The sequence below is a fragment of the Oryctolagus cuniculus genome, chromosome 7 (assembly GCF_964237555.1).
Source record: "Oryctolagus cuniculus chromosome 7, mOryCun1.1, whole genome shotgun sequence".
NCBI classification, from domain to species: Eukaryota; Metazoa; Chordata; class Mammalia; order Lagomorpha; family Leporidae; genus Oryctolagus; species Oryctolagus cuniculus.
Genome location: NC_091438.1, coordinates 30,762,322 through 30,781,088, shown reverse-complemented (window position 1 = coordinate 30,781,088; position 18,767 = coordinate 30,762,322). Strand labels below are relative to the sequence as shown.

General features: G+C 41.1%; 1 protein-coding gene across 25 annotated transcripts in view; it reads left to right on the top strand.

Annotated features, from left to right (window-relative positions):
* DCAF6 (DDB1 and CUL4 associated factor 6) overlaps positions 1-18,767 on the top strand; it is a 127,125-nt gene that overhangs the window by 16,400 nt on the left and 91,958 nt on the right. For 24 of the 25 annotated variants that reach the window (XM_070077388.1, XM_070077391.1, XM_070077387.1 and 21 more), the window contains exons 2-4: positions 4,962-5,023; positions 12,963-13,055; positions 17,684-17,869. Coding sequence is in view for 13 of the 25 variants with exons in the window: in XM_070077380.1 (XP_069933481.1) it covers positions 4,962-5,023; positions 12,963-13,055; positions 17,684-17,869 (341 nt within the window). In the remaining 12 variants the exon portion in view is untranslated. The remainder of the gene's footprint in view (positions 1-4,961; positions 5,024-12,962; positions 13,056-17,683; positions 17,870-18,767) is intronic. The other variant, XM_070077389.1, reaches the window with a different exon arrangement.

The window sequence follows — 18,767 nt, the reverse complement described above, 5'->3', positions numbered from 1 at the left end:
TATATATTTTATTTGAAAGGCAGAGTTATAGAGAGGGGCAAAGAGAGAGAGATATCTCTCTTGCATCTGCTGGTTCACTCCCTGGATGGCCGCAATGGCCGGAGCTGTGCTGATCCAAAGCTAGGAGCCAGGAACTTCTTCGGGCCTCCTACACAGGTGCCTGGGGCCCAAGGACTTGGGCCATCTTCTACTGCTTTCCCAGGCCACAGCAGAGAAGTGGAGCAGCCAAGACTCGAACCAGTGTCCATATGGGATGCCAGCACTGCAGGTGGCAGCTTTACCTGCTACACCACAGTGCTGGTCTCTTTTTAGACTATTAATGTAGAATAAAATGTTCAAGTAGAGATGGAATTATAAGAGCCAGTATAGAGTACAGAACAACTTGAATAGGAAGCCACAATAGTAAGTTCATCCATAAAAAGTATAATTGTTATAAGGATTCTTCCTTCCCTTTTGTGTCTCTGGAGCGTAGGCTAAATGGCTGTCTTTTCAAATAGGCTAGACTCTTCCTTTTTTTTTTTTTTTTTTTTTAAGATTTATTTACTTATTTGAAAGGCAGAGTTACAGAGAGGCAGAGAGAGAGTCTTCCATCTGCTGGTTCACTCCTCAGATGGCTGCAATGGCCGGAGCTAGGCTGATCTGAAGCCAGGAGCCAGGAGCTTCTTCCGGGTCTCCCACATGGGTGTAAGGCCCAAAGACCTGGGTCATCTTATACTGCTTTCCCAGGCCATAGCAGGTAGCTGGATCGGAAGTGAAGCAGCACAGACTCAAATTGGACTCATATGGAATGCTGGCACTGTAGGTGCCAGCTTTATCCCCTACGCCACAGCACAGGCCAACCTTCCTGGTGTTTAATAGCATGCAGATTTCAGATTATTTTTATTTGAATGAACTCACTTTTTTGAACTTACAGTACTTATTTTATGTTGTCTTTTTGCTTATAGAAGCACAGTTTATGGGATGTGTGGATGGGACAATCAGTTTTATCTGCCAAGTCACATACAAAAATATTCTTCCTGGGCTGCTTGTTCAATTATATCATGTCTTAGTATCTAAGTACAGATTTCATGTATTCTTTCGTGTCCCTCCACCATGTTCTTCAGACCAGAATGACTAGAGCCGTAATGTCAAACCTAGATTTTAAAACTGGGAAAAGAAATTGTTTCTAATGTTTAGCATTTTATGAGTTCTAATTGTTGTCAGTTGTTAATTTGAATACTTTGTTTCTTATTTCCACATTATAATTTGGGAGGATTGCTGAGCCTACTTTAGGCCAAAAAAAAAAATTTATAAAAACTTAGCTATTTGTTACAATTAACTTCTTTTTTAAAACTGTAAATCAGATTGAAAAGTTAATTATGCAAAGTACCACCTGACTCAAGAAAAACTTTACTGACTTCCTCGATTTTATTACAATAAATGTTGAAACCACAGAACATCTCATCCTTCCAAAAAGCCTCAGCTGTTTTTCTTTCTTTCTTTTTTAAGATTTATTTATTTATTTGAAAGGCAGAGTTAGAGGGAGAGACAGAGAAAGAGAGATCTTCCATCTGGTGGTTCACTCCCCAAATGGCTAGAACAACTGGAGCTGGGCCTATCAGGATCCAGGAGCCAGGAGCTTCATCTGGGTCTTCAACATGGGTGCAGGGACTCAAGCTCTTGGGCCATCTTCCACTGCTTTCCCAGGCACATAGGCAGTGGGTCAGCAGGGAACTGGCACCCATATGGGATGCCAGAACCTGAGGGGACGACTCTACCCACTACACCATACCACTAGCACTCCTGTTTTTTTTTGTTTGTTTGTTTGTTTGTTTTGTTTTGTTTTAAAGATTTATTTGAAGGACAGAGTTACAGAGAGAGGTAGAGACAGAGAGAGAGGTCTTCCACCCACTGGTTTGTTCTCCAGATGGCTGCAGCAGCTGGAGCTGAGCTGATCCGAGGCCAGGAAGTCAGGAGCTTCTTCCATCTTCTACTGCTTTCCCAGGCCACAGCAGAGTGCTGGATTGGAGTAGAGTAGCCAGTACTTGAACCATCGGCCAAATGGGATGCCAGCATTGCAGGCGGTAGCTTTACCTGCTACACCATAGCACCAGCCCCTCTTGAGTTGTTTTTTAACTTACATGTTTATCCTTAACTAGCCATCTTAACAGTACAAACAAGAAGAAAACAAATTGACTTAAAGAGCACCTGGATTTCTTTACATTGAATGGTGATAAGCATAATAGAGAAATCTGTCCTTTATGACAACATACAGAGAATTTAGTCAAATTTAATTTTATTAGAAACCTCATCAACCTGATTAATTGCTATTCTTTTTTATAAATTCAGCATCCTTTCATTACAGCTTCTGAGTAAGTATGCTGTGGTCTATATTTTGTTAAGATGATTCATATTTTTTAAGGACTTCTGCACATTTTATTTTTAATCTTTTTTTTTTTTTTTTTTTTTACAGATGGAGTTAGAGAGAGAGACATAGAGAAAGGTCTTCCTTCCGTTGGTTCACCCCCTAATTGGCCTCCATAGCCAGAGCTACACCAATCTGAAGCCAGGAGCCAGGTGCTTCCTCCTGGTCTCCCATGTGGGTGCAGGGCCCAAACACTTGGGCCATCCTCCACTGCCTTCCCGGGCCATAGCAGAGAGCTGGACTGGAAGAGAAGCAACTGGGACTAGAGCCATGGCGCCAGCACTCTTTTTTTATTTTTTAAAAATTATTTTTATTTATTTTGAAAGAGAGGAAGAGTCAGAGATTTCTTCTGTTCTGCTTGTTCACTCCCCAAATAACTGCAAAGGCCAGAGCTGAGCTGATCCGAATCCAGGAGCCAGGAGCTTCTTCCTGTCTCCCATGTGAGTGCAGGGGCTCAGGCACCTGGACCACCTTCCACTGCTTTCCCAGGCCATAGCAGAGAGCGGGTCTGGAAGAGGAGCAGCTGGGACTTGAACCACTGCATATGTGGGATGCTGGCACTGCACGCTGGGGCTTTAACCCACTGCATCGCAGCGCTGGCCCCAAGATAATTCATTTTTTTTAAAGGGAGACTCTATTCAAACAGGGAACTTTATTTTTGTACTATTTTAACTGTTCTTTAATTGATGGGCATTTCAGCTGATTTTAACTTAATTTTTTTTGACAGGCAGATTTAGATAGAGAGAGAGACATAGAGAAAGGTCTTCCTTCCGTTGGTTCACCCCCGAAATGGCTGCTATGGCCGGCGCGCTGCGCCGATCCAAAGCCAGGAGCCAGGTGCAGGGCGCAAGCACTTGGACCATCCTCCACTGCCTTCCCGGGCCACAGCAGAGAGCTGGACTGGAAGAGGAACAACTGGGACAGAACCGGTGCTCCAACGGGGCCTAGAACCCGGATTGCCGGTGCCACAGGTGGAGGATTAGCCTAGTGAGCCGCGATACCGCGCTAACTTTAAAATATTTTAACATTGCTGAAATCAAGATATTTTTTAAAATACAAACATAGGTTTCATCATCCTGTTACTGTTTGCTAGCACTCTTGAATTTTTTTTTGTTTTTTTTTTTTTGTTTTTTTTTTAAAGATTTATTTTATTTATTTGAAACACAGAGTTACAGAGAGAGGTAGAGAGAGAGGTCTTTCACCCGCTGATTTACTCTCCAGATGGCCGCAGTGGCTGGAGCTGCGCTGATCCGAAGCCAGGAGCCAGGAGCTTCTTCTGGGTCTCCCACGTGGGTGCAGGGGCCCAAGGACTCAGGCCATCTTCTACTGCTTTCCCAGGGCATTAGCAGAGAGCTGGGTTGTAAGAGGAGCAGCTGGGACTAGAACCTGTGCCCATACTGGATTCTGGCACTTCAGGCCAGGGCTTTAACCTGTTGCACCACAATGCTAGCCCCAAAGTTGAAAATCTTGTTCCTCACGTGTGGTCCTCTTTTATTTCCTCTCCCACATATTTGAAATTTATTTATTTGAAAGGCACAGACAGAGAGAGAGAGAAATAAAGGTCTTTGATCTTGTGGTTCACTCCCAAAATGCCGCAACAGCTGAGGATGGGCCAATCCGAAGCCAGGAGCCAGGAGCTTCCTGTGTCTTGCAAGCAGTGCAGGGGCCCAAGGACTTGGGCTATCTTCCACTGCTTTCCCAGGCCATAGCAGAGAGCTAGGTTGGAAATGGAGCAGCCAGGTTTCAAACCAGCAGCCATATGGGATTCCAGTGCTGCAGGCTGTGGCTTTACCCATTATGCCACAGGGCTGGCCCCTTGACGTTGTTTTTTTTTTTTTTAAGGTTATTTATTTATTTATTTATTTATTTTTAGAGTGGCAGAGGGAGAGATGAAAGAGATCTTTAATTTGCTGGTTTGCTCCTAAAATGTCCACAGTGGCTAGGGCTGGTTCAGACCAAAGCCAGGATCCCAGAACTCTGACGATTCTTCCATGTGGGTGGTAGGGGCCCAAGCACTTGGTCTGTGTTCTGCTGCTTTCCCAGGTACATTAGCAGGGAGCTGCATTGGAAGCAGAGCAGCTGGGACTTGAACCAGCTTTCTGATAGGGGATGCCAGTGTCCTAGGGAGTAACTTATCCTCCCATGCCACAATGCTGGTCCCTGACATATTTATTTCTTCTATCACAGAGGGTAGATATATTTTTCAATTTATCATTGTATTCCTAGCTTGGAGCAGTGTGAGTACTCAGTATACTTGTTGGATGAGTGGATGAACGAAGAATTGTTGAGTGTTCATTGTGGTTCAGACAATGCTAAGCCTTTTCTGTCCTTGAATCATTTAATTCTTACTGTAGCCTCATGAGGTGGATATTATTGAGAAGAAGCCTCTTGAGGAATTTCCCCGGTATCACTCAATTTACAAATGATGGAGTTGAAATTGGAGCATGCATTTACCTTGTTCTCCTACACCCTGGGCTCTTAATTTCAGTGTTAGATTGTTCTCAGCAATATATTGTGTGATTTATTTAGCTGTTTTTTTTTTTTTTTTTTTGAACAGGAAGAAGAGAATTTATCCAAAGATTAAAACTTGAAGCAACTCTAAATGTGCATGATGGCTGTGTAAGTAATAGTTAATTTTTTTTAAAAGATTGATTTATTTGAGGCTGGCGCTGTGGCATAGTGGGTAAAGCTGCCGCCTGCAGTACTGGCATCCCATATGGGTGCTGGTTCCCGTCCTGGCTGCTCCACTTTCAATTCAGCTCTCTGCTATGGCCTGGGAAAGCAGTAGAAGATGGTCCAAGTCCTTGGGCCCCTGCACCTGAGTGGGAGACCTGGAAAAAGCTCCTGGTTATTGGTTTCAGATTGGCACTGCTCTGGCCATTGTAGTCAATTAGGGCGTGAACCAGTGGATGGAAGACCTCTCTCTCTGTCTCTCTGCCTCCCATTCTCTCTCTGTTTAACTCTCACTTTCAAATAAATCAAACTTTAAAAAACAATTGATTTATTTGAAAGAATTACAGAGAGAGTTAGAGACAGAGAGAGAGGAGAGGTCTTCCCTCTCCTGGTTCATTCCCCAAATGTCCTGAACAGCCAGAGTGGAGCTTATCGGAAGCCAGGAACCAAGAGCCTCCTCTGGGTCTCCCATGTTGAGTTCAAGGGCCCAAAGACTTGGGCCATCCTCCCAGGGAGCTGAGTCAGAAGTTGAGCAGCTGGGACTAGAACTGATGCTATAGGCCGGGGCTTTAACCCACTGTGCAACAGCACTGACCCCAATAGTTAATTCTTAATCAACTGTGAAGGATGTTAGTAAGTGTTTAAAGTTTGGTGAAATGGCCCCAGTGTTTTTGGAAGGGGTGATGAATAGCTGTAGTAGATTGGGAGAGTAAAGTTTTACATTAAAACATAAGAGTTTATTTTGAATTTAAGAGAGTATATGCAAGAGTTTTTGAAGTGCAGATGAGTTTTCTAACCTCATCAAAGGTTTCCATTTTATTCACTGCTTTTGTGACAGTCTCTTGTGATCATATATGTCCAAGTCTAATGGTCACTTCTCAGAAACTGTTGACATTGGTGAAACATATCCTCTTTATTTTTATTATTATTATTTTTGATTTATTTATCAGTTCATTCCCCAAATATTTACAGTGGCTAGAACTAAGCTGTACAGAAGCCAGGAGCTGGGAACTCTATTCATAATTCCCACATGAATAACAGGGACCCTATTACGTAAACCATCCCTGCTGACTCCCAGGGTCTGCATTAGTAAGAGCTGGGTATTGAACCTAGGTATTTTGATATGTCATGTGAGTGTCAATTTTATTTTTAAAGATTTATTTATTTATTTGAAAGAGTTACACAGAGAGAAGAGAGGCAGAGAGAGAGAGAGAGAGAGAGGTCTTCCATCCGCTGGTTCACTCTCCAGTTGGCTGCAATAACTGGAGCTACACTGATCTGAAGCCAGGAGCCAGGAGCCAGGAGCTTCTCCTGGGTCTCCCACGCGGGTGCCGGGGCCCAAGGAACTTGGGCCATCTTCTGCTGCTTTCCCAGGCCATAGCAGAGAGCTGGATTGGAAGAGGAGCAACTGAGACACGAACCGGCACCCATATGGGATGCCGGCGTTTCAGACCAGGGCATTAACCCGCTGCACCATAGCGCTGGCCCCAGGTGTCTTTTTTTTTAATATTTATTTTATTTATTTGAAAGGTAGAGTTAGAGAGAGAGAGAGAGAGAGAGAGAGATCTCTTCTGTGTGCTAGTTCACTACCCTAATGGCTGGAATAGCCAGTGCTGGGCCAGGCTGAAACTGGGAGCATCATCTGTATCTCTTTTGTGAGTGCAGGGGCCCAAGGACTTGGGCCATCTTCTGCTGCTTTCCCAGGTGCCTTAACAGAGAGCTGGATAGGAAGTGGAGTACGAGGACTCAAACAGGCACCCATATGGAATAGTGGTGTTGCAGGTGGTGGGTTAATCCGCCATGCCACAACACCGATTCCAAGCTTATGGGCATCTTAACTGCTAGGCTGAGCACTCTATATCCTCTTGTTGAAATACTCTTTCTCTTGGGTTTTGCCATACTACACTCTCTTTATTTTGTTTTATCCCATCTTAGTCTTCTTAGCTGACTTCTCCACTTACTGACCTTCACATATTCAGTACACGCAGACTGTGTCCTGTCACCTCCCTTTTCCTCTCTCCAGCTAAGTGACACCATCCAGTCTTACGTAAAGAAAAAACTTTCTCAGAACATCAAAGTTGTGTATGAAGCTCTTAACATTTCCAGTTGCATGCCTCACAGATACCCCAAATTTAAGATCTAAAACAGAGCCTTTTTCTTTTTAATTTTTATTATAAAAATTGCAAGCATACTTTTAATGTACTCTTCCACTAGATTTAGTAGTTAACAATGTTTTGCCACAGTTTCTTTTTATTTCATTTTTCTGTTTCTTATTTTCCTCTTTCCCTGAAGTATTTAAAGCAAATTCCAAGGGCTGGATGTTACGGTGTGGCCAGTTAATCTGCCACTTGTGATGACTGTGTGCAATATTGGTGTTCCTGATTAGAGCCCTGGCTACTCCTTTTGCGATTCAGCTTCCTGATAATGTGTCCTAGGAGGCAGCAGATGATGGCTCAAGTGCTTGGACCCCTGCAACCCATGTGGGAGACCCAAATGGAGTTCTGGGCTCCTGGCTTTGGCCTGAGCCTGATGGAGCCCTTGCTGTTGGTGGTATTTGGGCAGTGAACTAGCTCATGGAAGATACCTCTCTGTCATTGTGCATTTCAGGTTGTTGAAAATGAAAGTTAAAAAAAAAAAGGCAGATTCCAGATTTCATATAATTTGACTTCTAAATGTTAACCTGAAGCAATAGATATTTTTTAACTTAACATTTTAACCATTTTTTAAAGATAGATTTATATATTTAAAAGGCAGAGTTACAGAGAGAAATCTTCCATTCACTGATTCATTCCCCATATTAGCTGCAATGGCCAGGGCTAGGCCAGGGCTAGGCTAGGGTGAAGCCAGGAGCCTGGAACTCCATCCTGGTCTCCCACATGCATGGCTGGGACCCAGGCACTCAGACCATCCTCTTCGGCCTTCTCAACCCCATTTGCACGGAGCTGGATTAGAACTGGAGCAGCTGAATGGTGCCGGCTCTGTGGCGTGACGGGTAAAGCTGCTGTCTGCAGTGCCAGCATCCCATATGGGAACCGGTTCAATCCCGGCTGCTCCGCTTCCCATCCAGTTCTCTGCCATGGCCTGGGAAAGCAGTAGAAGGTGGCCCAGGTCCTTGGGCCTGGAAGAAGCTCCTGACTCCTGGCTTCGGATTGGCACAGCTCTGGCCATTGTGGCCAATTGCCAGCAGATGGAAGATCTCTCCCTCTCTCTGTGTAACTCTCACTTTCACAAAAAAAAATATATATATAAATCTGAGACTCAAGTGGTGCTTATATAGGATGCCAGTGCTGGCTCCTGGATATTTTATATACCATTGTATAATACCATTATATATTTCTGCAAGGTTGGCAGTAGTTTATTTTTTAAAGTATTATGTTATATACAGTCCACAGTCAAATTTTTTTCATTGTTTAAAAGTGTCTTTTTATAGTTTGTTCCAAAGACAGTTCAGGCCAAGGGCATACTATGATTGCTATGCCTGCTAACTGTTTATCTAGACCAGTCTTCCCCTTTTTTGGCTCCTGCCAGTTACTTGTTACAGAAATTAGGTCAGTTTTCCTATGGAATGTTTCTCATTGTAAATTTATTGGTTATTTTTTTGAAGTGTTAACTTGTTTGTGTATCCTGTTTGTTGTATTTCCTGTAAATTAAAGTGACTGCTAGTGGTTTGATTATATTGCAGTTCACCTTTCTTGGAAAGAATATTTACATACAGCGTGCTTTGTAGTGTATTGAATAAAGAGGCACCAGAATGTTTGTTGTCCTATTTTTTTTTCCCCCCCTAAGGATTTATTTATTGGAAAGGCAGAGTTACAGAGATAGAGATCTTCCATCTGCTGGTTTACTTTCCAAATGGCCACCACGACTAGGGCTGGGCTAGACAGAAGCCAGGAGCTTCCTTTGGGTCTCTTATGTGGATGGCAGGGTCCCAAGCACTTGGGCCATCTTCCGCTGCTGGATTGGAAGTGGAGCAGCTGGGTCTTGAACCGGTGCCCATATGGGATGCCAGCATTGCAGGCGGCGTTTTTACCCACCATGCCACAGCGCCTGCCCCCATCTGTAATATCCTCTTATTTGGTCTCCTTTATAACACTTGTATTTTCTTATAATCAGTTCAACACAGATGCTCGATGATGTGTACATATCCGGTCATGTTATGTCTTATATTATTTTCTCCTTTCTTCCCCGTAAGACTTATATTATGGTTGATAAAGGCAGAATGGTCAGAAAACATCTCTATGATACAAGCCCAATGGCTGTTTTTTGTTACCTTGAGAGTGAAACAGACAAGGACTTGTGTTTACTGAAAATCAAAAGTAAATTCATTTACATTCATTAAGATCATGTCTGAAACATTGAGATATTGACATACTCTGTTCTTTAAAGAAAATGATTTGAACACTGTACTTTTAACTATTTTATTGAAGAAAGTGAACTACCAAAGCAAACAAACAAACAAACTCAAGCATCTGGTTGGGATGGGTGGGGGAAATACACAAAAACAGGAAGTTGGGTAGAAGTACTAAAATACACTCCAATGAGAGGAATAAATTCTAGGGCCTGGGACTGTGGTGTAACCAGGTAAACCACTGCCTGGGCATCAGTTCAAGACCCAGCTGTTCCACTTCCAATTCGGCTGTCTGCTATGGCCTGGAAAAGCAGTAGAAGATGAGCCAAGTCCTTGGGCCCCTGCACCCACGTCGGAGACCCAGAAGAAGCTCTTGGCTTCAGATCGGCGCAGTTCCAGCCATTGCAGCCAATTGGTGAGTGAACGAGCAGATAGAAGATCTCTCTCTCCCTCTGCCTCTCCTTCTCTGTCTGTAGCTCTGACTTTCAAATAAATAAATAAATCTTTAAAAAAAAGATTTATAAAGAAGGAATACATTCTAGTGTTCTGTAGCACAGTGAGGTTGATAGTAGTTCCTGATAACCTATTATATATTTTATATGGAATGTAAAACAAACAGAAGAGGTTGGGTTTTTTGTTGTTTTTTTTTGTTGTTGTTATTTTATTTGAAAGGCAGAGTTACGGAGCGTGAGAGAAAGGGAGAGAGAGATCCATCTGCTGGTTAACTCCCCACATGGCTGCAATAGCTGGGGCTGGACCAAGAGGAAGCAGGAGCCTGGGACTCTATCCTGGTCTGCCACATGGGTGGAAGGGGCCCAAGCACTTGGGCCATCTTCTGCTGCCTTCCCGGGTGCATTAGCGGGCTGCTGGATCAGAAGTGGTGCAGCTAATTCCTGATCCGTTTTGTGTTACTTTTTGTGAAGGGTGTAAGGTCTATCTCTAGACTGATTTTTTTGTTTCTCATGTAAACATCCAGCTATTCCCACATCAATTACTATTGTAAAGACTGTGTCCATTGTATTGCCTTTATCCTCTCGCAAAGATCAGATCTCCTCCCACAAAGACTTTCCTTATAAACGTGAGCTTCAATTTGTTGATATTCACAATATAACTTCTCCTATGTGGGTGCAGGGCCCAAACACTTGGGCCATCCCACTGCACTCCCGGGCCACAGCAGAGACCTGGACTGGAAGAGGAGCAACCGGAACAGAATCCGGAACCCCAACCAAGACTAGAACCCAGGGTGCCAGCGCCACAGGCGGAGGATTAGCCTAGTGAGTCGCGGCGCCGGCCTGTTTTTTTAATTTATTTTACTTGAAAGTCAGAGTTACAGAGAGGCAGAGAGAGAGAGAGAGAGAGAGAGGTAGATCTTCCATCCTCTGGTTCATTCCCCAAATGGCTGCAATGGCGGAGCTTTGCTGATCTGAAGTCAGGAGGTTCTTCTGGGTCTCCCATGCGGGTTCAGGGGCCCAAGGACTTGGCTCATATTCCACTGCTTTCCCAGGCCATAGCAGAGAGCTGGATTGGAAGTAGAGCAGCCTGGACTTGAAATGTCTCTTATGGGATGCTGGCACTGAAGTTGGCGGTTTTATCTGCTATGCCATAGCACCATCCTCTCCCCCCATTTATTTATTTAAAGTATTATGTTCTTAAATTTAAAATTCTATTTCTTCATTGCTATATAGGAAAATGATTGACTTTTATTTATAAGCTTTGTACCTGCAATCTAGCTATCATCACTTACTAATTCCAGAAGTATTTTTGTCTTTCCTTTTTTTTGATAGGCAGAGTGGATAGTGAGAGAGAGAGACAGAGAGAAAGGTCTTCCTTAGCAGGTTAATATTAATTGTTTTACAATCCCATTCTGAAAGTACCAACTTTCCTGTGTTTCAGTTTGATGCTAGTCCTGTGCCTTCAAAGTGTATGCTTTGCCTTTTAGTGTGTCTCGTGTTTTTTTTTTTTTCCTTAAGACTGGACATGAGGGACCAGGTAAATAGATCTGATATCAATAGATGTTTAGAAATGTATAATTAAGGGTGAGAAGGAAATGTTCTAAAATTCTGTTTCTAGATTCCTGTCTCTTAGTGAGCCTGTGCTTCTGGACTATGAACTTCAAAATGAATTTTCAGTCCCTCTCCACCCCTCTTACCTGGGAGAGGTTGGTAAAGTGGGCTGGGGTTGGGTATTCTCATTTCCCCATGTGGAAGGTTAGAGCAGATCAGTTAGGTTCTGATAAAATCCCCACAGGTTAAGCTGTAGTTGCGTAGCTTCTCCTGAGGGCAGACCTAGTTAAGTACAGCATATTTGTGTAGTATATTTCAAAATGGTTCCTTTTGGCTTTATCCTTCCTGAAGCACAAGGATATTTTTCTCTAGAATTTACCATGAGAGCCTCTTGAGCCTCTGAAGTTAAAACTCAAAACAGCATGGGCCTCCCCACGATTCGCGCCTCCTGGAGTTTTAACAGAGCCGTCTTTTCTGGGATTCCACCAGTTCCTCCGGTGCAGTTCAGGGTTTTCTGCCTTGACACTGTTTCCCACGGATTCCCACTTTTCTGCTCCAGTAAGCCACAACTCTTTTTATCTGTTGCTCTCTTTTTAGTTTTTAAAGATTTATTCATCGTTTTGAAAGGCAGAGTGACAGAGAGATGGGGAGAGACAGAGAAAGAAATCTTCCTTCTGCTTCATCCCCAAATGGCCACAACAGCCAGGAGTGGGTGAGGCCAGAGCCAGGAGCCAGGAACTCCATTTGCTCTCCCACATGGGTGCAGGGGCCCAAGGACTTGGGCCTTTTCCACTGCTTTTCCAGGCACATTGGCAGGCACCTGGATTGGAAGCTCTCAGCAGCAGGTACTTGAACCTGCTACACCACAACACCAGCCCTGTTCATTTAATTATTGGTGGTAGCGATTTGTCCTGTGTCCTTACTGCTCTGAGGAACCTAGTAGGAATTTTTGATTTTCTTCAACTTTCAATGTGTTGAACATTTTGCTTTTTGTAAATTCTTTTTTTTTTAAGATTTATTTTTTTTATTTGAAAGTCAGAGTTACACAGAGCGAGAAGGAGGGGCAGAGAGAGAGAAGTTTTCCATTTGCTGGTTCACTCCCCAAGTGGCCGCAGAGCTTTGCCAGTCTGAAGCCAGGAGTCAGGAGCTTCTTCTGGGTCTCCCACGTGGGTGCAGTGGACCAAGGACTTGGGCCATTATCTGCTGCTTTCCCCAGCCATACCAGAGAGCTGGATCATTCGGGACTTGAACCGGCACCCATATGGGATGCTGACATTGTAGGAGGTGGCTTTACCCACTACGCCACAGCGCCGGCCCAAACATTTTGCTTTTTGGGATGGAGTGATAACTTCCAGGCTTCCTATGTTATTAAAAACCAGCAGTTTAGTTTTTCAGTAAATAAGCTCTTAAGTACTTTTTACTGTATAAATGACCTCATTAGTGATATAAATTTTTGTACCATCAGGTAAGTGAACGATTGCATACCTCCTTGTATGCCCGATTTGTTTATATTTCTTTTTTGCTTTCTTTTTAGGTTAATACAATCTGTTGGAATGACACTGGAGAATATATTTTATCTGGCTCAGATGACACCAAGTTAGTAATTAGTAATCCTTATAGCAGAAAGGTAAAGTGGTTTAAAAAAATCTACAATTTAATGAAAGAAAAAGATCAAGAAGATAGAAATGGAGAAACTTTAAATAATCCTGGAATGGGCATTTATGATGGCTTCTTACCTTTATTTTGCTGAAGTTTATTATATAATTTGGAAGTTAATACATGGGCTTTCCTTAGTTTCCTTAAGGAAACATGATTTCATTTAGCCTTAGTCCCCAGAAAACATACTTCATTTTATCCAAGAAGATAACAGTGGTCAAAAGTGACGTTGTCTCAGTAATATTGTTTGGGGAAAGAAAAGACATCGTTTTTTTTTTTTTTCAGTGAGCCTAGTTCAGACTTCTGTATCATGATGCATACCTTCCAGTTAATAGGAACACGGTCATTTATCTCTCCATGAGGGATTGGTTCTGAAATGGCATAGTACTTGTGTATGACATAAGTTAAATAACCTTTTTCCTTTCTTTTTTTAAACAAGATTTACTTTCTTTATTTGAAAGGAAAGAGTTAAGAGTGGGAGAGACACGATGAGAGATCTTCCATCTGCTGGCATTTCCCAAGTGCCAGTAACAGTGAGGGGCAGGCCAGGCCAAAGATAGAAACTTGAAACTCCATTTAGGAGTCCTAGGAACTCAAGCACTTAAGCCATCATCCTCTGCCTCCCACACGCATTATTAGCAGGAAGATCGATTGGAAGTTCGGTGTAGCTGGGACACAAACTGGTACTCCTGTATGGGATGTGGGTGAACTGAGCAGTGGCTTAACCATTCCACTACAGTCTCACACTAGACGTAATCTTTGGAATATTTTTTGCTTGAACCTAAGGGTATAGAACCTGTATATACTGAGAGACAAAGAAGCCTCCTGCTGCAGAAATCTGAATCCCCCTGCGAAGGGGATGCCATGGCCCACTGGATGGTGGGGAAATCATGGTAGTACCACGCTGGTGGAACATGCTGGGGAGCTCTCTCTACAGCTTGTTGGAATACCTCCTGCCAGGGTGCTACAGTGTCCTGGAACTTGGGGAGATGGAGATGCAGGAAAAGTTGCTGGTTGGCTGCTGGGTATATCACTATTCACTTAGAAGCCAGGCCTTGGAGAAGCTGACCACCTGATGATCAATAGAGCGGCAGGTGTTACAAATAGGCAACCATCACATTTAGTAATCAGTGCAGTAGTCAGTATGTTTTCATCTCCGATTAAATTTCTCAGCCAACTTCTGCCTCTTTGGGGCGTTATCTTTAGATGTTTTCTGAAAAAATACTGCAATGTTGATTTTTAAAAATCAAGAAAATAAATCCAGCAATGGGAAGTTCTAAGTGTTCTGAAGTTAGTACATACATAAAAGAATATGTGTGTGTAAAGGTATAGGAATCAGCCTTATTGCTATTTACCTGTAGTAGCACACATATCCAAGATGGATAGTTCAGACAATTCAAAAACACTCCCATATTCATTGAAATTACTAACACATGAATACTCAATAATGATCTGTTAATAAATAGGGAGAGTGTGGTCCAAAGTGACCTTCAGTAGTAGGAGGCATTATGTAGTAGGTTTTATAGGCTTATATTAAGGAATTTACATTTAGTACAATTGAAGTGAGCATTCACTGGGGGTTTTGAACATGCAAGTGATAGAATTTACATTTTTAAAAGAATGCTGTGGCTGCTGTTTGTAGAAACTAGTTTGGGCAACATTGGAAGCAGATAAGAGGTCATTGAAGTAGTACAGGTTAGGGGGGAGGCAGGGTTGGCTTAGATGAAGATAATCCTGTTGGAAACGGTGAGAAGGAATTGGGGATGCATTTTGGCCTGATGTTGCTAGTGGATTTAATACAGTGGTTGAGGGAAAGAGAAATAATGATTCCTTTTTTTTTTTTTTTTTAAAGATTTATTTGTTTGAAAGGCAGAAATATGGATAGAGTAAGAGAAAGAGCTCTTCCATCTGCTGGTCCACTTCCCCCAAATGGTCACAAGGGCTGGGGCTGGGCCAGGCCAAAACCAGGAGCCAGGAGCTTCATCTGGGTCTCCCACTTGGGTGCAGAGGCCCATATACATGGGCCATCTGCTGCTGCTTTCCCAGGTGGATTACCAGGGAGCTGGGTTGGAAGTTGAGCAGCCAGGACTTGAACTGGTGCCCAGATGGGATGCCAGTACTGCAGGTGGAGGTTTAACCTGCACTATAACGTGTGCCCCAATTCCTTGTTTTTTGACTTGATAAATATTGATGCCATTAATATGGGGAACTGAATCAGTCAACTTTCCTTCTCTGTAACTGTAATACTCAAGCAAAGCTACTTAGGAAGGAAGGTTTATTTTGTTTTAGTTTAGAGGTTCTCATTCCATGATTGGGCATCTGGCCTTGGTTCAAGCATTTGCTAAGGCTGGAGAATGGCAGAGGGCCAGGTAAATTGTAAACCGTGAAGTAGAGAGAACAGTTAGGCTGAACTCAGCCTAAATAACTAAGCCTCTTGGGAAAACTACACCTTCCAAGGGATGAGCTCCAGTGACTTACTGACTTCCCACTAGTCCCATCTCCTAGACACAATAATTAGATCTGGACTCTGTGGTTAATCTGTTAGCCACTGATAAGAGACTTTGGGCCTTTGGGGGACATCTACACTATTGTTCAAACCACAGTAGGAACTCTGGAATGGAGGGTAGGTTTGGAAATATGTGTCTGAGATCAACAGATTTGTTTAAAAGGGATGGATTCCAGTTTTTTACTTACTAAATCTCAGTAAAAGGAATCAGTTTGAATTTATGAGACTATGAAGTAATAAGATTCCTGCCTATATTTCTGAAGCGATACATAAGCCTGTTAAATTGCAGTCAGTCATCTTTAAAAGAATAAAAAAAGACAGTTCCAACTTATTTAGAAAGATGTCCTGTCAATGTGATAATTGCAAAACAAAAGGCCTGTGGGACAAAAACTCACAGGTGCATGTAGTAACGTTTTTGGTACATCATTCTAAGATATCTCAGGAATAAAGACCATGATATTTTCCTACATTTCAAGACATGGGCCTGACAGCTAGTTGTTTTATAATATGTATCTGAATTTCAGTTTTTTTTATGCGTAGCTCCAGATTAAACATTTTTGTAAGAATTCTTTAGAGGTGATATTGTGATGTTAGTTTGTCCCCTTATTGGTGATGTTATGCTTGATCCCTTCGTTGAGTTACCCTTTGTGACTATTAAACTATCTATGAAATGCTGTGTTGAGACTGAATATTCTCTCTCCTAATGGTCTTTCACCATGTGATTTTCATATTAATTGGTGATTCCTGACTGACTTATGATGTGTTATGATGTGCTTACAAACTTGATTTTTTATATTGTCATTCCTTCTGCATTTATTAATTTTTTTAATAAATAAAAATATTTTCTTTGTCCCTACCTCATTTTAAAAAAATATGTGGGACTTTTAGATTTTTATTTAATGTATAACAATATATTACCGATAGTGTTTCTTTTGCTCATATCATCCCAGATTTGTTCCATGGGACATTTCAAGCCAAGATTGTGTGTTTTGACAAATCCCTAGTGGTTTTGATTCATTTGTTTTCAACACAGCATTATTAACCTACTTACCTTGTAGTCCATTGTGGAGGTATAATGTAGTTTATTCAACTAGCTTTTATAAGCAATAACTCTGTAAATGTCATGTGCATATTTTTGTATTATCGGACTACATATATATATTTATTTATTTATGTTTCAAGGTATTCCTGGAAATAGACTTGCCTGATTAGAGTGTAAATGCATGTATATTTTTGTGAGATAGTGCTAGATTATCCTTCACAGGTGGTATCATTTAGCACTACCCACCAGCACCGTTGAAGACCCTGTTTCCCTATGGATTGCCCTGTAATCTGTTTCAGTCTTTTGAATTTTTGCCAAGCTGTATAAGTGAAAATTAGCTTCTGAGTACAATTTAAGTTTGTATTTCCCATATGAATAAAGTTAGATATTCTTTAATAATTTAAAGGCCACTTGTGTATCTTTGTGAATATCTATTCAGATATTTTGCATGTTTAAACCAATAATCAGATCTTGCCAGTTACTTTTTGCTAACTTATAAACATTGCTAGGGGAATTAGTCCTTTATCTATAATGTATATTATATGCATTAAAAATATCAGTTTTAACTTATTTGTCTTAATCTTGTATTTTAAATATTATTAAGGAATTAGATGTTGTCCTTATCTACATGATTTCATTATTTAGATTTTATGGATCAGTTAAAAGCATTTTATTTTTATTTCTTCATCTTTAAGATGAAGAAATAAGGGAATAACTTACTATAAAGTCAATTTCAAAAGTCAGTCAAAATAGTCCTAAATAAGGAGATTTATGAGTGAGTGCCATAAGCCAAATAGGTAGAAATATATGCATGTTTGGTTTCCTGTCATGATTTCATTCATTGTTTCAGTGGATGATACTCTTATCTTCATATCTCAGAGGGAAAGAAAATATGTGAAATTCAGATTTTTAAAAACATTATAATAGTCTGGGAACAAATAGTAATCTTTTGTTGAGATAAGGTGAATGAGAATTTATTAGCTGATATGATTATATTAAATATGAATGTTTCTAGGAAAACAAATTATTTGAAATACTTTGTATGTTTTAGGTTTTGACAACAATTCGTTCAGGGCATCGAGCAAATATATTTAGTGCAAAGTTCTTACCGTGCACAAATGATAAGCAGATTGTATCCTGCTCTGGAGATGGAGTAATATTTTACACCAATGTTGAGCAAGATGCAGAAAGTAATAGACAATGCCAATTTACGTGCCATTATGGAACTACTTATGAGGTACAGTTTTGTGTTCACATACATGATGCATGTGTAAATATGTGTGTTTTAACGTGTGTATGTTTATATAGATGTGTATGTATAGATATATATACATACAGATTCATGCATATAAATTATTGACAGTGTTTGATTTTAGCACAACACTTTAGAAAATGTGTCTTGACAGATCTGCGAGAAAAGTTAAGAAATAAGATGCAGTTGATAGAATTGTAAGATAAGTTTGTAATTGCTTGAGCAGCCATATTCCTAAGCGAACAGAAATCAACCTTTGACGATGGCTCTGTTGTTGTGATGTTGGACTCTGTTCCAGGCTTTTCACTCTTAAACACTTTTATCATTGACTTGTATGAAATCATTGCTAGTGTGCTTATCAAGTTCTCATGTTAGAAGGAACACTAGTACACTAGACAGAACAGTCAGGTTCCTAAAGGCTATTGTTAAGCTCAAACTCTGAGCTGAATTGCATGAAGTGGAATCAGTAATACTCAGTTATACTTGATCTGGTTCAGAAAAACTGCCTGTACTACCAAATTCTGTTTTATAATATTTGCATATCGTCCTTTCCTATGACATTATTGATGGCTTCCCATTGTTTGTGTTAACCTGGTAACTTGAATTTAAATTCCTCTGTAATCTCATATTTTGGTGTGTACTTTTCGTATATACCTGAATTTTGTTTTCTTATCCATTCTCACAGTTTTTGTTTTTTACTGCAAAGTACAGTCAATTTGCATTTGTTGTGAGTACTGATAAATTTGGATCTACTTTTATGAGGGTATTTGAAAAAGTTCGTGGAGAAATGGAATTAATTAATACTTATTTTGTTGCAGTAAAAGATATACCTTCATATGTCTCATTATGTATTTTCTATATATATATATATTTTAATTTATTT